Source organism: Heteronotia binoei, chromosome 9 (assembly GCF_032191835.1).
Source record: "Heteronotia binoei isolate CCM8104 ecotype False Entrance Well chromosome 9, APGP_CSIRO_Hbin_v1, whole genome shotgun sequence".
NCBI lineage: Eukaryota > Metazoa > Chordata > Lepidosauria > Squamata > Gekkonidae > Heteronotia > Heteronotia binoei.
In genome coordinates, this window is record NC_083231.1 from 24,325,633 (window position 1) to 24,348,618 (window position 22,986).

The following is a 22,986-nucleotide window of genomic DNA, read 5'->3' on the forward strand; positions in this document are numbered from 1 at the left end:
AGAAAAGAGAGTGTGCTCTTGATGTTAGCTTACATCCCGTCACAATAACAGCTCCCTGTTGGACATAGAGGAGATGTTCAGTTAGTTCAGTTTGAATAGTCTTTTGTGATTAAAGTTCTTTTTTTTAAAAAAAAAAAATCCTCCATGCTATAAGTAGGCTGAAATGGGGTGTCTGTGTCATGCTATTATACTTCAGCACACCTTTACTCCAAGGAGCTCATGAAAGCACAAATGGCTGCTCCAAATTATTCTCAGAAAAACCCTGTGGTGAGGTAGGGGCTGAAGGTCACGTAGTAAGCCTTATGGGTGTAGATTTGAACCTAAGTCTCCTTAATCTTAGCTTGCCACTCTAATCACTATAGCGTACTAGTTTTCTCTTTGGTGTACATATGGGGTTTAAAAACCGTCTTCTAGTATTTCTTCACAGCTCAAAGTGCATCACAGGGTTCATTTTTCACAAGGTTCATGCTGGGGGTTAGTGCAACTTCTTTCATAGTCCAGTAGTCTGAAAAGACACTAGTCAACCCTGCAGTCTCTCTCGGGCAAACAGCCTTTCTTCATGCTGTGTGCTCACGCAAGACTGCCTTTTCGTGATATTAACAAACTTATCCCTATGCCGCAGATCACTGTCTGCAACTTAATTGAATGCTTTAGACATAGCTACTCCTAGACCCTAGCTATTGGCTTTCTCACACTTGGGATCTTCGTCCAGAGTTATCTATCTAGCTGTGTTCTTGTTCCCAGTATTCTAGTATGACTGGGAAATGGTCTCCAGCAGGGCTTTTTTTTACCAGGAAGAAGAACAAGAAGAAGAATTGCAGATTTATATCCCGCCCTTCTCCCTGAATCAGAGACTCAGAGCGGCTTACAATCTCCTATGTCTTCTCCCCTCACAACAGACACCCTGTGAGATGGGTGGGGCTGAAAGGGCTCTCACAGCAGCTGCCCTTTCAAGGACAACCTCTGCCAAAGCTATGGCTGACCCAAGGCCATTCCAGCAGGTACAAGTGGAAGAGTGGGGAATCAAACCTGGTTCTCCCAGATAAGAGTCCACACACTTAACCACTACACCAAACTGGCTCTCAGGAACACACAGGAATGCAATTCCAGCTGGCTTGGTATCAGGGGGTGTGGCCTAATAGGCAAATGAGTTCCTGCTGGGCTTTTTCTACATAAAAAGCCCTGGTCCCCAAGATGGAACTAAAATATTAGTGGGGTTGGGGTCCCTGGGCACAGAGTTGGTTTTCTTCCTCATGTCACAGAAACCTCAAATGTGAGCCTTTAATATTTTCCCTCCACATCAGTGGATGCTCAACCATTCAGTCCTTGTCCTTAGAAGTAATATAACATGCATGGGTGTGTGTCAATTCAATGAGGGCAAAAGCTGACCTCCCATTTTGTGGCCTGGTGCTGAAAGAGATTGTGTGTCTCTCTGAGACAGACATGTGCTCCCGGCAATACAATCCTTCTCATCATAATGACATTTTGCTAGTCATTATTATTCAGATGTCTGGCATTTTTAGATAATATATTTCCCATGCAAAGTGCAATTGGGGTTAAGCCCAGTCCTCAAACCTCCTCCTTTTATTACAGAGATTCTCCTATTCATTGTAATATGCTGGAAATAAGCTCAGCATTGTGCTTGGTAGACAGAAAGCCGAAGATTTCCTGTACCATTCAAGCTCTTATGAATTTTACTGTTTCTTATCATTACTTAAATTATTGTTCAGTTTAATGCAAACCAGGGTGCCCCAGGGAGCCGTGTGTTTGTGAAGTGGGGTTTCTGCAGAAGAAGGATCTGGAAGGATCATGCCCTTAATTACTAATTGGTGTTTCATTTTGGGGCGAAGAGGGTTGGACCACATCAGTTAGCATCAGTTTTCACACTGTCAAAAAAGAGCCCCGTGGCGCAGAGTGTTAAAGCTGCAATACTGCAGTCCTAAGCTCTGCTCACGACCTGAGTTCGATCCACAGTGGAAGCTGGGTTTTCATGTAGCCAGCTTGAGGTTAACTCAGCCTTCCATCCTTCCAAGGTCGGTAAAATGAGTACCAAGCTTGCTGGGGGGAAAGTGTAGATGACTGGGGAAGGCAATGGCAAACACTGTAAAAAGTCTGCTGTGAAAACGTTGTGAAAGCAACGTCACCCCAGAGTCGGAAACAACTGGTGCTTGCACAGGGTACCTTTCCTTTTCCTTTCCTTCACACTGTCAAGGTGGCATGTTAGGGACTGGTTAAAGCGCTTGAATCTGTCAGCCTGGCACTGTCCTTTGTGAGTCTCGGTAGTACATAGTTTGGGAACTTTTGACCATTTCGCATATTCTGTTATCAGGTATTAAGTTTGCCACTTGATGAGGTTGTATTCACTGATGGTGCTGTGTGAATGAATGAAAGGCAAATGCACCCTGCCAACCAAACCCTATTGCTTGATAGCTGTAGGCAGGGCTTTTTTGGTAGAAAAAGCCCAGCAGGAACTCATTTGCATATTAGGCCATACCCCTTGATGTCGCCATTGTTTAACATAGGGCTTTTTGTAGAAAAAGCTCAGCAGGAATTTATTAGCATATTAGGCCACACCCCCTGACACCAAGCCAGCCGGAACTGTGTTCCTGTGTATTCCTGCTCAAAAAAAGCCCTGGCTGTGGTTATCACTTGACCTTACCCCACTGACCAGCTTTTTCACTTGACCTTACCCCATTCCCCTCTCCTACTGTAACTCCTACCCTCAATGGCATTTGTCCATGGAGATGCCGTGACCACCAGCCCCACCCTTTTGGGTGGTCAAACAGGAGCCCCTCCTTTCTTTTTCACCTCTAGAAAAAAAAGGATTGCTAATTTCAGTTTGGGAAATTCCCAGAGATTAGGGAGAGGTGCCTGGGTGACGTTTCGTGTTGGGAGGGATCCGAGCAGAGATGTGATGTCCCAGAGTCTGCTCTACAAAGCTGTCATTTCCTTCAGGGGAATGATCTCTTTAGTCCGGAGATGAGATATAACTCTGGGAGAATACCAGAGCCCAACCTGAGGTTGATAAACTTGGTGAAAAAGCTCATACGATCTAACTCAGTGCTTAATAAACAGGGTCATGTGAGCTGAGCTCCATTACTCTAACATGGGGTGGTCAAACTGTGGCTCGGGAACCACATGTGGCTTTCTCACCCATATTGTGTGGCTCTTGAAGCCCCCACTGCCCAATGGCTAACTTGGAGAAGGCATTTGTCTCTAAATCATTTCTCCAAGCCAAGTCAGACTTTAACTTTATCTCTTTAAAGCTAAATTTTTTCTTTCCACCTCTCTCTCTCCCTCCCCTCATCTATTTGCCTTCTTTCCTTCCTTACTTGCAGCTCTCCAACATCTGACATTCATGTTTTGTGGCTCTCAAACATCTGACGATTATTCTATGTGGCTGTTACATTAAGCAAGTTTGGCCACCTCTGCTCTAACACATATCCCAAATCCACTCATTTTGCCCCCTTTCTGAATATTCTAAGTGTTCTTGGTACAGGTTTCTCTCCCTCCTCCCCAGACACTTCCCCACTCAGAAGATAAAAGAGCAGACCTCATTTTGGGCAGGAGCTCAAAGGAGCAGAGCACCAGAACCTCTAAATTTTATTGTGCTCTTTCTAATTTATTTATTCTTTTTGATTTATAACCTGCCCTTCCTTCAGCAGGCTCAGGGCAGGGAACAACAATTAATAAGTATACAGAGCTAAAATTAATTCACACAATAAAACAATATGACAATCTTAAAAACAGGTCAAATTCTGCAGATGGTGTTATCAAACTGCATCCACTCCTCCCATACATCCCCCAGCTGGTATAAGACAGATGACATAGCCTTAATGTAGTGTTGCTTCTGGGCTCCATTGTTCAAACCCCCTCTGAGAATTTTGCTGAACTCTGAGATTCGACAAACTTTCTAATATTTTTTCCCCACAAAAAAAAAAATGGCGAAATAACCAAAACATATAAAGCAGACAGATGGAAATCTTCATCATGCCACTGTGGCCACATAGGAGAAAGTACTTTTAAAAGTATGATGGAAGTAAGGTTTTCTTATAACAATTATAATTCAAAAAGCATCTTAAGGTAGATGCTGAGGTGTTATAATCTAGTACAGCTTCTGGTAATGTCAGGGGTGTGTGGCAACAAATGAGTTGTGCTAATGAGCTCTGGCACCTCTTTTTCTACAAAATGACCCTTGTAAAAGAGCCATTCTCTCCCTGCATTGCTCCCCACAATGTCTAGGCCAAAGAGGAGCCGTTTAAGTCAGCACATCTATCTCCCAAGTACAGAGATTGAAACAGCTCCAGATACCTAGGCCTACCTTTCCACCTGTTTGTACTAAGGACCTGACTTACAATACAGAAACCAATTCTGGATTTTGTCTAACATTATTTTTACCTTTGCTGTATCTATCTAGATGTGTTCTTCTTTCTTTCCCTCTCTTCCCCCTGCCAGTGTCCCCAAAACATAACCTTTGGATTGAATGGCCTTAGAGGATTCTCCTTTTGCATTCACTGTAAGCATCAACACCTTTTATTCTGGTATCACATAAAGTTTATTTGAAACTGGGTTAAGATAGATTTCAGAAGATAGTATCAAATGCTGGACATGAATTTACATATTTTTATTAACCTAGTAGTATTGTTGTATATGCTTTTTGTGCTGCGATATTTAATGCTGCCATGATCATTTCTGTTTTTTTTTTCTAGGAGTACACCATAGACATCATTTTTGCCCAGACTTGGTATGACAGTCGCCTGAAGTTCAATAGCACCATGAAAGTACTCATGCTGAACAGCAATATGGTTGGGAAAATCTGGATTCCAGATACTTTCTTCCGAAACTCAAGGAAATCAGATGCCCATTGGATCACGACTCCAAACCGCTTGCTACGCATTAGAAATGATGGACGAGTATTATATACTCTCAGGTAGAAGTTGCCTCCCAAAAAGCTGAAAGAAGACAATCATGGATCTTGAGAGCCAGTTTGGTGTAGTGGTTAAGTGCGTGGACTCTTATCTGGGAGAACCGAGTTTGATTCCCCACTTCTCCACTTGCACCTGCTGGAATGACCTTGGGTTAGCCATAGCTATCGCAGGGGTTGTCCTTGAAAGGGCAGCTGCTGTGAGAGCCCTTCAGCCCCACCCACCTCACAGGGTATCTGTTGTGGGGGAAGAAGATATAGGAGATTGTAAGCCACTCTGAGTCTCTGATTCAGAGAGAAGGGCGGGGTATAAATCTGCAATTTTTCTTCTTTTGTGCTGTATTTTCTGTTGTTTGCTGTTAATTGACAATTTACTTCTTTTAAACTTAAAGTGACAGGATTTTTAGCACAATCCTATGCATAGTTTACTCTAAAGGTAAAGGTAGTCCCCTGTGCAAGCACCAGTTGTTTCCAACTCTGGGGTAACGTTGCATCACAACAGACACAGCAGACTTTTTACAGAGTGGTTTGCCCTTGCCTTCCCCCGTTTACTCTAGTACATCTCAATTAAGTGCCTATATGATTGCAGTCTATAGCTCTACTCAGATGAAACCAACCAACTATGGTTTCTTCTGTAAAATAAACACGAGTTTATGAAGTCACCATGTTAGTTCTCTCTGTTTCCCCCATCCCCCTTTCCCCCTCCCATATGGCAAGGATATAGAAGACTTCCTGGTTTTCCCCAAACCAACAGAAGTCCATGACATCAGAATTGGATGAAACGACAAATTGTGGCTATTCTCTTGCCTGCAAACCAATATTAGAATGTGATTTGGAATCTTTGTATGAGAAACAAGCTCTGTTTTATTTTATCTGATTTGGAGATCCTTGGGAAGCAGGGTTTCCATGTTGTGTAGAAGCAAGGGGAGTGCACAAGCTCTAGGCTTGGATTTGTTATTCTTGAAAGTAGTGAACATAAATTAGTATTACCATGCAAAACTTGCTGTCTAAAACTCAAAGAAATACAGCAGGGTGTAATTTACAAAGCTCTTTGGGTCCATTATATGGAAACTAGCAAAATGAACTATCATAATACTCTTATGCATGTTTACTCAGGAGTCAGACACTCTGTGTGCAATGAGATGTGGAAATGTGCATATGATCACAGTCTTGTTTCTTATATTCCTTTTCCTGCATTGAGCATCAAATTAAGCACCGCAGTCTATTGTGTCAGCGGTAGAACAAATATCTTATATTTGCTTTGGGTGCAACAACCAGAAAAACTGGAGCTCTTTCTCCTTTTCAGAACTGTCTTTTAGATCAACAAAAAACTAGTATCTCCTGTCTTCATTTTGTCCTTCATATTCCAAATTATTTTCTTTAATTTATTCTCTTTTACTTATCATCTAATTTTACAGCATAAGTAAGAATGTGCATTTGGATATTAAAACTCAAAGAACTAAATGGAAACCTTTTTTTTTGTTAATGCCTGTTGTACTGAAAATAACCAGTATGACATTCAGGGTAATATAATATAGAGCTATTCAGATTTTTCAATAATTCTGGTACCTGGCTGTGATTTAGCGTTTGCAACAATCAAAGTGTGGGAGAGGGTAAAGAATCAGTCCATAGATATTGGCTTGTACTATCTGCTCACAGATGATACCTCACAGAGCAAGGCTTCCCCATTGTTCCCTTCTACAGCAGCCAATGGGCAATCAGCAATATGTACACAAACAGATGGGCAGTTTGGGGTGAATGGGAGGCGTCTGGAACTGGGCCGGCTCAAAAAGAGCTCCCCCCCCCACGATCCAGGAAGGAAGAGAGGAGGAGGCAATGGCAGCAGTGGCTGCTCTTTCGGTGGCTCGTCCTTCCTGCTACTGCTACCCCCTCACCCTGCATTGATAACGATCATGCCAGAGGGCTGTCATAGGACTATGAGGCTCTGGAGCCAGTTTACCTGTTGATCAACGGGGGGCGGGGCTTTACATGCCCCAGGAAACTCTGGCCACTACACCGCCCCTTCCCGCAGCCATTATGTATGTTAGACCCTTTGAAGAACATCTTCAGGGAGAAAGCTGCTACTGTGAACAGAAACAAAGGATCCCGTTCCTTACTTCCATTGCTGTTGTCTCCTTCCCAAGGCTCCTCAAATAGAAGGAGGCAGGGCAAGAACAAGAGCTTAAGCTGTGAGGTAGAAAACCAATATGGCTTATTAGAAAGCTGTAATGGAAACAAACGGAAAGGTGGACCACTGGCCTGAGGTTAACTTTCTGCAAATTAGCATATGCATGTAGACTCATTAAGCCACAGGACGAGATGGAAAGTTCATCTTGTACCACTGCACATTTGTTCATGAGAAAAATTGGCTGGGATTTGCCCAAGGTGAGAACATGTGGGAAAGCAGAGCAAAAATTCAAATGGTGGTGATGAAGTAGCAATAATAAGATCTGACAACCCTTCTGGCTATTTGACTCTCCATGACTCTCCAGTGGCCTCCCTTCCTCCATGGTGCTCTCTTTCCAGGAGAGGCCAAGAGAAGGAGGAGGAGGAGAGCTGGTAATTCTCAACCTTCTGTTTTGTTGTCAGCCTGTTTGTTTCTTCTTCTGGTTGCTGTGTCTGCATTGCCCAACTTCAGAAATATGCCCTAGCTTAAGTAGCCAATTAGTAAAAGAGTATACTTTGCAAACTACATATTATGAAGAAATGTATATATTCAGGGGTGGAATTCTAGCAGGAGCTCCTTTGCATATTAGGCCACCCCCCCCCCAATGTAGCCAATCCTCCGAGAGCTTACAAGTCTCTTTTTTGTAAGCTCTTGGAGGATTGGCTACCTCAGGGGTGTGTGGCCTAATATGCAAAGGAGCTCCTGCTAGAATTCCACCCCTGTATATATTTGCTAAACAGGTGTGTTACATAAATAGCCAATAGGTTCACTTGAAATTTGAGGGAGGAATTTTCAACCTAGATGATATGGTTCCCTCTTGTTTCCTTCCCTCCCACTTCAAAATTCCACATTCTGTGTAGGTGTAACTCCATTAAAAATGGTGTAGGTGTAACTCCATTAAAAAACTCCATTAAAAATGGTAACACGCATAGCCCAAACCATGCTTCCCTGACTACAGATCCCACTAAATTCCACACATAAACTTTGTGGCCTCAAAGTCTTAATGATGCATTTGAGCCTCATTGACTTCAGCTGGACTGATGCGCACACACTGTTTCAAATTGACTTCACTGCCTAGAAATTTTCTAGGGAAAGGGGGGGAAAGGCAAGCAAACACTTAAAATGTGCATATTTACATGTATGAAATCAAGCGATGCGCTTGTGCACAGAGGGTAACAGCTTTGTTATTAAAGTAAGGAGAGAGCTTCTGCTATGGTCCCTTAGGATATGGATGAGAGGAACTCTGCTAGACTTCCCAATATATATTTTCATCACTCATCAGGTGAGATAGCTTTTTTTAAAATATACACATGGATGCTTCTCTGCCTCAGAGGTAAAACTGAGTAACATTACCATTCAGTCAAATGGCTGGCTTTTGTAAGATTTTTGCAGATGTTGTTGGTCTGTTTTTATCTCTTGTCTTGTCTTGTCTTTATTTTATTTTATTTTATTTTGTGGGCTTGTACAGTGACAAAATTCAGTGTGCATTGTGAATTTTACTAGTCACACACTGATTTATTGATTGATTGATTATCATATGGCAGTTTGTGTAGAATAGGTAGGAAATCCTAGGGTTGTCTGGCAGCCAGAAGTTCTAGCAAACTTGCTTAACATAAGAGCCAAACTTGCTTAACATAAGAGCCACATAGAATAAATGCCAGATGTTTGAGAGATGGATGGATGGATGGAAGGAAGGAAGGAAGGAAGGGAGGGAGGAAGGGAGGAGGGAAGGAGAGAAGGAAGCAACTTTAATTTTAAATGCATTCTCCAAGCTGCTGGTTGACTTTGCTTGGAGAAGTGATTTAAAGAGACAAATACCTTCTCCCAGCCAGCTGACAGGGTGGTGGGGGCGTTGAGAGCAACACAATATGTGTGAAAGAGCCACATGTGGCTTCCGAGCCACAGTTTGGCCACCCCTGTTCTAGCTCTTTTAGTGTTATGCACCTCTAGATGGTGAGCTAGACTTGTTTTTAAGCCAAGAGACATTTCTGAGGTGGTTTGCTGTTGCTTGCCTCTGCGTCATGATCCTGGTATTCCTTGGAGTCCCCCCTTCCAATACTAGCCAAGGCTGACCCTGCTTAGCTTCCAAGATCTGATGAGATTGGGCTAGCCTGGGCTATCCAGGTCAGGGTAGTCACACACATATATACGATGTAACAGGGAAAGAATCAAAAGTTTACCAAATTTGAAGGAATCACCAAATTAATTCCACCTAAGAAAGGTTCTGCTGAATCAGACCAGTGATCCATCCAGTCCAGCATCCCGGCTCACACATTGGCCAGCCAGTTACTCTGGAGCGCCAACAATAGGGCATAGAGGCTAAGACCTTCCTGTGATGTTGCCTCCTGGCTCTGGAATTCAGAGGTTTAGTGCCTCTGGATGTGGAGGTTCTCCTTTGTCACCATAGCTAGTAGCCACTGATGAATCAATCCTCCATGAATTTGTGATAGAACTGATCTCTGTTAATATCTTCCATGAATTCCTGAAGTAGCTTTTTTGGATCTTGGCTCTTCTTTGGCAAAAGTGACTTCTGTATCTGTTTTGAAATTTCACAGAATAAGTCTGATAGCTTTATAATCATTTAAAGCTTTATGTCTATATATATTTTCTTTTATTCAGGTTGACAATTAACGCTGAGTGTTACCTTAAACTTCACAACTTTCCCATGGATGCACATTCTTGTCCTCTGGAATTTTCAAGCTGTAGGTAGCAAAATACTTTATGTATTTCTCTCTCTAAACTAAGGCTGTGTTGATTCAGAATCTGCAAAGTGGTTGCATTTTTTTTATCAGCTTTTGTTAATATTAGTTAAAATGTCTACATCAATATTAGGCCACTTGGTTGATAGAAGTCAGAAGAGAAGAGGAAAGTAATGCAACTGATTAGGGATAGGCAGAATCTCCCTAAAAGTGATTCAGTTCAATGTTCAGGATAGCCCCCAAACTGCATCCTGAACTGAAGCAACCCAAATGAGCCCCACCCAAACTGAGCTGGTTTGGTGAGTTCAGTTCTCCCTTTCTCCCAGCCACATTTTGCAAAGCCCAGGAGAAATCGGGGGGGGGGGGCACCCAAGAAGGGTTAAATGGTTGGCAACCATTTAACCCATTGACTTCATTCCCCCTCCCCCACTTCAAAGAGGGAAAGCAAAACCAAAGGGTTTAAATGGCTGTGAGCAAAACTGAAGGGTTAAATGGATGCCAGCTAACTGGCAGACCTGCTTAGCTGTTAGGTTTAAATGGCTGGGAACTATTTAACCCTTCAGTTTTGCTTCTCCCTGCTTTGAAGGGGGGAGCAAACCAAAAGGTTTAATGGCTCACAGCCATTTAAACTTAACAGCTAAGCAGTTCTGCCAGTTAGCATTTAGGTTTAAATGGCTGGCCGCTGATAAGAAATAATAGTTGTCTAATCCAGTTGGGACACAAAAGTAGTCTAGATGGGATGTAGGATTTTCATAACAATTACTAATCACTCTCCTTTAATGACTCTCCTTCGATCCCCATGTCCACCTGCAAGTGTGATGTGCCCTTTCCTGCTGACCCTACCTGCCATGGATTATCTATCTGACTTTTTGGCATAATAGTAACCTTGGGCATGCTGTGTTTTGTCCAGGGGTGGAATTCTAGAAGGAGCTCCTTTACATATTAGGCCACACCCCCTGATGTAGCCAGTCCTCCAAGAGCTTACAAGGATCTTTTCTGTAAGCTCTTGGAGGATTGGCTACATAAGGCCTGTGTGGCCTAATATGCAAAAGAGCTCCTGCTAGAATTCCACCCCTGGTTTTGTCTAATATTCCATTCCCCCTGTCTACCAGCCAGTGTGCTTGATATACTGCTTCCTGCTGAGCTTACCAGCTATTGATTATACCTTGTACTTCTGTGTTTCACAGTTATAACATCAAAAATTAAACTCAACATATTATTACAATTTTCAGCTACTAATGGAATTATTATTTTTTTTGTTTTTTTAAACCATTGCAATAGAATATACTCCCAACAGCACTTACCTTAAATTATAAATATAAAAACAGAATGCCTGTAAACACATAAATAGGCTTTATCATGGCAGGACCTGAATTCTTTGACAGAGCAATTGATGGGATGTACAAAAAGCTAAGGCCCACCACTCTAATCAATAAATAGCTCAGGGGTCCTCTGCTTTGACAAACCTGTGAGTGCTTATAAAATTTGAGAACAAGTAGTAGGCATCACAACAAAATAACTGCCACAGTTTTTTAAAAAAATACAAAATGGCTGCCATCGAGCCTCTCATTCAGGAGAGTCCAAGCTAAGCATGCTCCCATCATGGAATCCTCTGTTTCAGAATGAGTGCTCCTTGCTTCCTGGGCTCTTCAGAAGCATTTTGTACTCCAGTGAAGAAGAGGAAAGTCAGAATCTTTCTCTCTTGTTTGATGAGGAGATCCTTCAGGAATACATTGATGGGTACCAGGATGCCGTGAGCAATACGTTGGGGATCACTGAAGTAGCTTTAAACCTGCTTGTAATAAGAAGCTTAAGGAGTTCTCTGTTGTAATATGGATGCTAGTACCATTTGCATGGGGAATAAAAGCAATTTAATTCTAGGTAACCATTATAAAACACATCACTTATGTAGTCCAAAGTTCAATATTTGTAGGAATAGGGTTGCCAACAAAAATACTGGCTGTGATAAAAATGCATTGAGCAATAAACACACACACAAGGACATGCTTGGTGGTGGAAAGTGCTGTCAAGTTGCAGTCAATTTTTATAACAACTCTGAAGGGTATTCAAGGCAAGACATGTTCAGGGGTTGTTAACCATTGCCTGCCACTGCATAGTGCCCCTGTAGTTTCTTAGTGGCCTCTTATCCAAATATTAACAGGGCAGACCCCGGTTAAGAGTCAAGATTTGACAGAAACAGGCTAGCCTGGACCATCCAGGTGAGGGCCGCACACACTTTCACACCCATCAGGGGTGGAATTTTAGCAGGAGCTCCTTTGCATATTAGGCCACACAACCCTGATGTAGCCAATCCTCCAAGAGCTTACAGGGCTCTTTTTTGAGGGGTGTGTGGCCTAATATGCAAAGGAGCCCCTGCTATAATTCCACCCCTGACACCCATAATAAAAAAAATAAACTGCCATGTCTCTTTAACAGAGGCTTATGTATGGAAGCTAGTGATCGAAGCTTTAAATGGCACAGGGGTAAATAACATCCTATTAAGCTGCTATTAAAGGGAGAAGATGCTTTTCTTCAGGCAGCTGGCAACCCTGAGCAGGATTTACCCAGTCGTAATCTGATATGCTGAACAGGGCTTTTTTTGTAGTAGGAGCACCTTTGCATATTAGGCCACACACCCCTGATGTAGCCAATCCCCCAAGAGCTTACAGGGCACTTCTTACAGGCCCTACTGTAAACTCTTGGAGGATTGGGTACATCAGGGGTGTGTGGCCTAATATGCAAAGGAGTTCCTGCTACAAAAAAAACCCCTGATGCTAAGCAGTATTATATTACACTCACCATGATACATACAAATGCATACAGGGATTTCTGGGTTTTAAAATGGTTGTACACAGGCCTCGTTTTGCGGAGAAGTTCACAGGAGCAGAGCTCCGGAACCTCTAAATTTTATTATGCTCTTTCTTTTTTACCCCAAATACTTGCTTCTGGGCTCCACTGTTCAAACCCCCTGTGGGAATTTTGCTGAACTCTTAAGATTTGACAAACTTTCTAATATTTTCCCCACAAAAATAGGAAAATAACCAAAACATATAAAGCAGACAGATGGAAATCTTCATCATGCCACTGTGGCCACTTAGGAGAAAGTAATTGATGGGAATAAGGTTTTATTCTGATAATTATAATTCAAGAAGCATTTTACGGTAGATGCTGAGCTGATCTAATTTAGTACACCTTCCAGTGATGTCAGAGATATGTGGCATATGCAAATGAGTTGTGCTAATGAGCTCTAGCACCATGTTTTCCACTAAATGACCCCTAGTCGAAGAACAGAAACACAGACAAAGCCAATAATGTTACATTTTCTTTATAGTGCTATTTTATAGCTTCTGAAAAGCAAAACCACTGAGTTCCTGATCATGTTATGGTTTCCAGGGGACAAGAAATAAAATATAAATGTCTCTTTAAGTATTGCATGTTTTGCTATTGCTCCTCAAACACTTTCGGCTTGTCTCTCCCTAGCTTTATTCAGCTTGGGTGGGGGGGTGGGGATAACACAGCATGAACCATCTTTGTAGAGATCTTTGCACACAGCATGCATAGAAAACTAATATACCAGGGGAAAGACTAAGTTTTCTACATGCAGATGGGTTTATTTGTTTTATTTGAATTGTCTACTTCTTTTATATCCTACTTTTCTCCTCAATTGGGACTCAAAATGGCTCAAATCATTCTCTACCCCTCCATTTTATCCTCACAACAACCCTGTGAGGAAGGTTAGTCTCAGAGTGTGTATCTGGACTGAGGTCACAAAGCAAACTTCCCTGGCACAATGGAGATTTGAACCTGGGTCTCCCAGATCCTGGTTCCACATTCTAATCACAACACTATACTGGCTCTCTCTATTTGTTGTATTTGAACCTGAATGTTTCCTTTTCCATCTGAAAGTTATACAGCCCAGACTCTGATTGACCATATCTGTAAAAACTAGGCCAGAGAGTCCAGAGGCACCGTAAAGCCTAACAAATTTATTGAAGCTTTATAATTACACATTTCTATTTTTTTAAAAAAATATCTGGCATTTCTAACATGATTATTACAAATACCATGAATTGCATTTTTGCGGTTCGGTTAATCATTTGGTTTGTAGTTGAACCATGCATTAAACCACAAACCCAGTTCGTATCAGTTTGTGAGCCATTTAAATCCCCGCTCTCTGCTCCCTCCTGCTTTTTAGGGGGAGCAGAAAGCAGGGGTTTAAATGTTCCAAGCTTGCTACTTGACTGTTTGGTTTAAATGACTTGGAGCCATTTAAACCTCTGCTTTCTGCTCCCTGCAAGAAATCCTGAGGAGCAGAAAGCAGGGGGCCATTTAAACCAAACAGCTGGACAGTGGAGAGCTCTCCACTTCTCAGCTGTTTGGTTTAAATGGTTGGGAGCCATTCAAACCACTGCTTTCTTCTCCCCATGAAAAGCTGTGGAGAGCAAAAATTAGGGGTTTAAATGGCTCCCAACCATTTCACTTCCTGCTTTCTGCTCTCTGTAGCTTTTCCTGGGAGCAGGAAGCAGTGGTTTAAATGGCTCCCAACTGTTTTTCGTGAGAAGCACACAAACTGCCATAAACTGCATCAAAATCCATTCTTTGTTCATGAACATTGCATTGCAAACTACAAACTGGACAAAATTCATGACAAACTTTAGTTCATAAGCCGGTTTATGCTGATCCCTAATTATTATATTTAAAATAATATGAAGTTCAATCTCATGCAGTTGCTTTCAGTCTAAGCAGAATTAAATCAATGAAATAAAGGAGCAAATCTGCTTATACACACACGTAGTAAAAAAAAGAGCGTGATAAGAGACACCATCCATCCAAAGCTAAGCATTTTACCATACCCATTGTCCTGAAAGGGAAACAGCATATGCTTAAGAACATAAGGCTTGTTGTCTCTTTTTAATTTTTTAAAAAATCTTTTTCTTCAGCTTTCTTTTTTTTTTCCTTTTTCAATATTTTTGTTAGTTTTTACCTTTCAATTTCAAAAATTATCAATATTTTTTTTTTAAAAAAAAAGTCTTGTTGCCTCTGATCAGCCCTTTCCCCTACCATGACCCCCAAAGAGCTCTTTTTCACTTTTCTTTAGAAGATTCAATCCCACTACCCAGGGGTGGAATTCTAGCAGGAGCTCCTTTGCATATTAGGCCATACACCTGATGTAGCCAATCCTACATGAACTTACAAGGCTCTTTTTTGTAAACTCTTGGAGGATTGGCTACATCAGGGGTGTGTGGCCTAATATGCGAAGGAGCTCCTGCTAGAATTCCACCCCTGCCACTACCATCTACCCTCATAGTCAGCTGGAGCCCACATGGGAAGCTGATTGATTGGTCACATGTAAAAGCCTCTACTTCTCAAGCTTTCTTCAGCCAAGTCAACAGGATTTTCCCAGGAGTGGCCTGTCTGGCCATTAAGTGGTGGATTTGGTTCCTTTCAAACCTTGCTGGCTCCAGAGGAGACAAGTGACCAAGGGTGTCGCCACTTTATCAAGCCACAGGGGAAAGAAAGAGCACAGATGTGGAACTTGGCTGCAGTGGTTGCAGGCTCACTTAATTAGAAAATACTGGACATTTATGTGTTCAGTATTTTCTCAATTTCTTAATGGCCCAAAAGGGAAAATATTGGACTATTCAGTTCAAAATTGGACATCTGCTAAACCTATTTAGGAGCTTCAGGGAAGGAAAAGTGCACTATACCCAGGCAGGCATTTGCAGTTGTGTATGCTGGTTCCCTTCTCATCCAAAAGAAAAGTAAGCCCCTTTTACTATGGCACTCGGCACATCTGTTCAGAGCCAGACTGTCAGAAGCTTGCAGAAATTAGCTTTTTGTTAGCTTGAAGGATGTGACTCTTACCCCCCAAAAAACCAAAGGAACCATCTAAACACAAATTAGTATCCAATGGGATAGCCTGTTGGTTAAGGTGTAGCAAAAACAAAAGAGGTTGTGTGGTACTAACTGCTAAGGATTTGACGGATTTTCTGTAGCATAAGCTTCCACGGACAAGAACCCATTTTATCAGATGCCTCTAGCCCTCCCAGAAGCTTATGCTGCAATAAATCTATTTAATCTTTAACATTTCCCTCTTACGATCTCACAAGACTTCTTTTTGTTATTTGGTTTTAAGCCGGTTTAAAACGTGCCCACACTACAAATGGGTAGCCCAGTGCTATTTCTGTTTTCTTTATTCTGTGTGACTTTCTCCAACTAAGTGTAAAGTTTGAGTCTTGTGGCATCTCTAACAAAGTTTAGAGCCAGTTTGGTGTAGTGGTTAAGTGTGCGGACTCTTATCTGGGAGAACCGGGTTTGATTCCCCACTCCTCCACCTGCACCTGCTAGCATGGTCTTGGGTCAGCCATAGCTCTGGCAGAGGTTGTCCTTGAAAGGGCAGCTTCAGTGAGAGCTCTCTCCAGTCCCACCCACCTCACAGGGTGTCTGTTGTGGGGGAGGAAGGTAAAGGAGATTGTGAGCCACTCTGAGACTCTTCGGAGTGGAGGGTGGGATATAAATGTTATTTAACATCTACATGCGCCCCCTTGCCCAGATTGCCCGAAGGTACGGGCTCGGGTGTCACCAATATGCTGATGACACCCAGCTCTATCTGCTTATGGATGGCCGGCCCGCCTGCGCCCCAGAAAATTTGGACCGAGCGTTACAGGCAGTGGCTAGGTGGTTTAGGCTGAGCGGGCTGAAGCTGAATCCGGCGAAGACAGAGGTCCTGTGCCTTGGTCGCTGCGGCCCGGGAAGGGAAATCCCCCTGCCAGTTTTTGACGGCGCGCCACTAACAGCGTCGGGCAGGGTTAAGAGCCTGGGGGTGCTGTTGGAGCCTTCACTGACAATGGAGGCCCAGATAGCAGCCACTGCCAAGTCCGCGTTTTTTCACCTTCGGCGGGCGAAGCAGTTGGCCCCCTTCCTGGAACGTGACGACCTGGCAACAGTGATTCATGCTACGGTCACCTCGAGGTTAGACTACTGTAATGCCCTCTACATGGGGCTACCCTTGTGCCGGACCCGGAAACTGCAGTTGGTGCAGAACGCTGCTGCCCGGCTGTTATTAGGGCTCCCAAGACGGGAGCACATTCGGCCGGGGCTCCGGGATCTGCACTGGCTGCCAGTAATATTCCGAGTCCGGTACAAGGTGTTGGTTATTACCTTTAAAGCCCTATATGGCCTAGGACCTGTCTACCTTAGGGACCGTCTTTCCCCACACGTTCCCCAGAGAGTACTACGCTCGGGTTCACAAAACCTGCTGATAGTCCCCGGGCCAAAGGAGGCCCGTCTAAAATCCACCAGGGATCGGGCCTTCTCAGTAACGGCACCTTATTGGTGGAACCAGCTGCCGGAGGAGGTGCGGGCCCTGCGGGACCTAGGGCAGTTCCGCAGGGCCTGTAAGACAGCCCTCTTCCGGCAGGCCTATAATACTGACTGACAAGGAAATCTTTTGGATGGAACAAAATGCATCTGTAGACCGCCGGTTTTTATCTATCTTGCTTTTATTAATTTATGGTTTTAATTTTACTTGTAAGTGTTTTAAATTGTAGTATTTGTATTATCATGTTGTAAGCCGCCCTGAGACACTTCGGTGCGAAGGGCGGGGTATAAATCCCAATATAAATAAATAAATAAATAAATAAATAAATCCAATATCTTCTTCTTTAATTCTGGGTATAAATTTTTATGTGCATGCACACCTTTCAGATACATTGAAACAGTTTTCCTCAAGCCTTACCTATTGTAGGGTTGCCAGCCTCCAGGTGGGCCTGGAGATCTCCCATTTTTCAACAGATATAAGTGTTAACAAAGGGATGTGAGAACAAACGGTATTTGGATGCTGATTTGCTGCCATTCACAGGTCCTAACAACCACTTTAATCCAATCTCAGCTATATTTATTGCCCAGTTACTTCTGCATCTTGATTCTGATGAGCCATTCCTAGCAACTAGAAACCATTATCAACGGAATGAGTAGGCACATTGATGAATACAAGTTATTGAGGAAGACTCAGCATGGGTTCTATAATGGAAGATCTTGCCTCACTAATCTGTTACAGTTCTTTGAGGGGATGAACAGACAAAGGGGACCCAATAGATGTTGTTTACCTTGACTTCCAGAAAGCTTTTAATAAAGTTCCTAATCAAAGGCTCCTTAGTAAGCTCGAGAGTCATAGAGTAAAAGGACAGGTCCTCTTGTGGATCAAAAACTGGCTAACTAATAGGAAACAGAGAATGAGTATAAATGGGCAGTCTTCACAGTGGAGGACGGTAAGCAGTGGGGTGCCACAGGGCTCAATAGTGGGTCCCATGCTCTTCAACTTGTTCATTAATGATTTGGAGTTGGGAGTAAGCAGTGAACTGGCCAAGTTTGCAGATGACACTAAATTGTTCAGGGTGGTGAGAACCAGAGAGGATTGTGAGGCACTCCAAAGGGATCTGTTGAGGCTGGGTGAGTGGGCGTCAACGTGGCAGATGAGGCTCAATTTGACCAAGTGCAAAGTAATGCACATTGGGGCCAAAAATCCCAGCTACAAATACAAGTTGATGGGTTGTGAACTGGCAGAGATTGACCAAGAGAGAGATCTTGGGGTCGTTGTAGATAACTCACTGAAAATGTCAAGACAGTGTGCGATTGCAATAAAAAAGGCCAACGCCATGCTGGGAATTATTAGGAAAGGAATTGAAAACAAATCAGCCAGTATCATAATGCCCCTGTATAAATCAATGATGGTGTGGCCTCATTTGGAATACTCTGTACAATTCTGGTCACTACACCTCAAAAAGGATATTATAGCATTGGAAAAGGTCCAGAAAAGGGCAACTAGAATGATTAATGGTTTGGAACACTTTCCCTATGAAGAAAGGTTAAAATGCTTGGGGCTCTTTAGCTTGGAGAAATGTCGACTGCAGGGTGACATGATAGAGGTTTACAAGATTATGCATGGGATGGAGAAAGTAGAGAAAGAAGTACTTTTCTCCCTTTCTCACAGTACAAGAACTCGTGGGCATTCAATGAAATTGCTGAGCATTCGGGTTAGAACGGATAAAAGGAAGTACTTCTTCACCCAAAGGGTGATTAACATGTGGAATTCACTGCCACAGGAGGTGGCGGCGGCTACAAGCATAGACAGCTTCAGGAGGGGAGTTGGATAAAAATATGGAGCAAAGGTTCATCAGTGGCCATTAGCCACAGTATATTATTGGAACTGTCTGGGGCAGTGATGCTCTGTATTCATGGTGCTTGGAGGGGGGGGGGCAAAGTGGAAGGGCTTCTAGCCCCACTTGTGGACCTCCTGATGGCACTTGGATGTTGTTGTTTTTTTGGGCTACTGTGTGACACAGAATGTTGGACTGGATGGGCCATTGGCCTGATCCAACATGGCTTCTCTTATGTTCTTAACTAATCCTTCCTCTACCTATTTGTAAGGCTTGAGGGAAACATTTAAAATGTATCTGATGAAGTATGTGCATGCACAGGAAAGCTTATATTGAGAATTAAACGCAGTTGGTCTTAAAGGTGCCATGGGACTCAAACTTTATTCTCTTGCTAGATCCAAGTGGGCAGCCGTGTTGGTCTGAAGCAATAGAACAAAGCAGTAGACAAGTTCACCTTTAAGCCCAACCAAGTTTTATTCAGAATGTAAGCTTTCATATGCTCTAAGCAAACTTCATCAGACAAAAATGGAATGGCAAGCAGTCCTAAATACAGAGAAAGCGGGCAGTATCAAACAAAGACCCCAATTCGTGATTCTTTTAATCTGCTAAAAACATTTCCAGGACTTTACATACCAACTCACTATGCACTTTCTCTATATTTAGGATTGCTTGCCGTTCCATTTTTGTCTGATGAAGTCTGCTTAGAGCATATGAAAGTTTACATTCTGAATAAAACTTGGTTGGGCTTAAAATTGCACTTGTCTGCCGCTTTGTTTTGTTCTGTTGCTTCAGACCAGTACGGCTACCCATCTGAATCCAACTAAGTGTATATAGGACTGTACTAGTCGTAACAAACTTCTCTTTGCAGGTGTGAGGACAACAGAGAATTCTCAGCACTTCAGTAAACTAATTGGAAATGGGTATCAAAGTATCATCACTTCACATACTATGCATCCTACCAGTTAAGAGTTGACTCTCGAGCTCTGATCTCTTTGTACCCTTATCTTTATGAGTGAGGCAGGTGATAGCTAGAGGCAGGGCATTTTCTGTAGTGGCACCTTGTCTTTGCAGTACCCTGCCCCTTGAGATTCAGCTGGCACTAATGTTCCCTCTAAGCCATGGAGTCTTGTAAGCAAAATGCTACTTTGTGAGCTACTGACATTAAAGTTGCATAAATTAGTGTGCTCTTGGGGCTATTTTTCCTGAGCAAAAACAAAAATCTGTGAGCTGGAGGCCAAAAATCTGTGAGCTAGCTCACACTAACTCAGCTTAGAGGGAACACTGGCTAGCACCTACTTTACCTTCTTTTAGGAACCAGCTAAAATACATTGTTTTCCCCAGGCTTTTAATGAGGGTTTTTATCTTATCAGCTTTCTAATAGTGCGGTTCTGTTTTATGGGTAGTTTTTATGCTCCTTATGTCTAATGGCTTGGGTTTTTTTCTTTTAAAAAAAACTCTTTAAGCTGCCTCAAGCAGGTTTCTGAAGAACAGCTTAAAATATTTTAATTAATAAATATAATTTACAGGGTACTTATAGGAGAGATCTTGACAGCTGAAATAGTATAAACCAAATTTGGCACAAACCTGGCCTGGTTCAAACCTGATGCCTTCCCCAACATTTACCAGACTTTTGTCCAGTTTTGGCTGTTCAGGCCATTTAAACCTGAGAGGCATGGGTCCAGAGCTCTCCTGCTAGGTTTAAGTGACTGGCAGTCATTTCAGCGGTGGGTTTTGCTTCCAAGTTGAGGGAAGCAGAATGGGCTGCTAAAATGGCTGTCAGTCATTTCAGCTTAATAGCGGATGGGTGCACCTATATGTAAGTGGGGGGTGGGGTTTAAACAAAATGGACCATAGCAATGACTGCCAGCCATTTAAACCTAACTTCGGGGCAAGTTTACCCATCAGCTGTTAGGTTTAAATGGCTGTGAGCCATTAAATCAGACAGTTTTGCTCCCCACCCCCCACTTCATAGCAGGAGAAAGTGAAACGGATGAGTTAAATGGCTGCCAGCCATTACAGCCTTACCGGATGATTCCCCCTCCCTTTCTCCCAGCCAAAGCTTACTGTAGCCAGGAGAAAGGGGGACCCAAACTGGTTGGTTCAGTTTGCAGCATTTTTGTCTTGGTTTGGTTCAGGGTTAACCCTAACCCTAACCCTGAATGGAACTGAATTTTTTAGATTCATGTCCATCCCTAAAAACCAATATAAAATTCAGATGCCATTTTAGTTCTGAGGATATTAAACTGACCCAGGTGCTTTTCTGCCTTCGCTCAGGCAGTTTGCAGGCCTGATCTGTGCTGTTCTCCAACAACTCTACAACAGATGGATTGAGAGTGTATTGCAGGTTTGAAGCCCAGCAGTACTGGAGACCTGCAAAACCAATGCGATCTCATCTGGCCTGTTGCAGCTACTGTCTCACCTGCCACCTGTTGAGCAGACTTGGTGTTTTTACTGCAACAGAGTTAAAAATTGTGCTCTTTGGTTTAAGACTGGATGTAGATCATCCTGGAAGAAGCTACCTTGAGCTTTTTCCAGGGAAGAACTTGAAGCACATCAGTTAGCAGTTATGCAAAATAACCCATCGTGGGATTTGGCATGAGATCTGTGTGGAGACAACCATACAAAGATAATTGTCAATAGACTGATCCTTAAACATGGCATCATACCAGTCTCTGTTATTATTACTCACTCTAAATTTGTCTAAGAAAGAGTAGCTCCACAGGCTTTCAGCGTTATAAACTGTAATAAGCATATAAAATTAATTTGTTCCCAAGGACATTACACTGTCATGGGCAGAAAAAAATACTGAGTACATCTAAACAATTCATTTCTAGATATTAAACTTAATAGGCAATGAAATTTAACTAAAGAGTATCTTTTGAAGATATAATTTATTACTTAATCCTTTCTTCAGCGTTTAGATGAAACCCTTTCAGATTACGATCTTTCCAAAGGCATTTCCTCTGATGGTTCTTCTCATTATGAGGAAGTTTTTGCCCTCGGTGTTAAGTTAACTTAGTTGAAAACTCATCATCTTAAAATGGAGGTTCCCTTCCTTTTCTAGATGGACCATATTTTAGTTGAATCTACAAACTGCACACATGATATGCAGGTGAACTTAACTGTAAAGATTTATTCAGAAATGAAACAAAGATGTCTCAAAAGCAGTCTAAGACCAGTTCATTTCAACAAATTACAGTGCATAGTGACTCCGTCACTGAATAAGGCATGTTTAATACCTACTGGGAGCAATAGTACTGATGTGTCAGTTGCAGTTAACTTAGTGACTCCGTCACTGAATAAGGCATGTTTAATACCTACTGGGAGCAATAGTACTGATGTGTCAGTTGCAGTTAACTTGCTCAATTTCAACAGAATTAAGCCATGACTAACATTATTGGATGAGGTTCTTAAACTTCAAGAGTTCCACTAAAATATTCTTTCCTTCCATCTGTTTCTCATTCTTATCACCTTTTCTGAAGCTGCTGATGGTAGAAGTAGTAATAGTTTTATCGGTGGGGGGAGAGAGAGCTTAATTTAGAAGAAACTGTTAGATTTTGTTAGGGTATCCATTTTGCCTCAATGGCAAAATGATAGTGGAGAGGGTAGCCTATGGATTTTTGAAAATTTTTAATACAATCTGCAAAATTCAGTAGATAATGAACCTTCAGGATCGAGCATCCTTTGCTCTTAAATTCAGCTTCCAGTAGCTCTTTAGAATAAACACCTTTGATATCAAATTGTTTAATGATGTCACCAAAATTCACATGTATCTGGTTTGAAATGTGAGTTTCTCCAGCTTGCAAGGGTTGAGTGTATCACAGATAAGGCTGGGCTAAATCAGAGTAGTATATTCTGCTCATCATGAAAAGGGAGGGAGCGTATACATTTCCACCCCACACACAAGTCCTTCTTAAAACAACAGCCATTGCCTGGGCTTTGTTTGTAGCAAAAAGTCCAGCAGGAACTCATTTGCATATTAGGCCACATTCCCTGATGTCACCATTGTTCCACACAGGAGAAAATGCCCATCAGGAA

General features: G+C 42.5%; 1 protein-coding gene across 3 annotated transcripts in view; it reads left to right on the top strand.

The window, feature by feature from the left end:
* The window catches only part of GABRG1 (gamma-aminobutyric acid type A receptor subunit gamma1), a 137,687-nt gene that overhangs the window by 92,058 nt on the left and 22,643 nt on the right, over positions 1 to 22,986 (top strand). For all 3 annotated transcript variants that reach the window (XM_060246307.1, XM_060246305.1, XM_060246306.1), the window contains exons 4-5: positions 4,710 to 4,930; positions 9,711 to 9,793. In XM_060246307.1, coding sequence (XP_060102290.1) covers positions 4,710 to 4,930; positions 9,711 to 9,793 — 304 coding nt within the window. The remainder of the gene's footprint in view (positions 1 to 4,709; positions 4,931 to 9,710; positions 9,794 to 22,986) is intronic.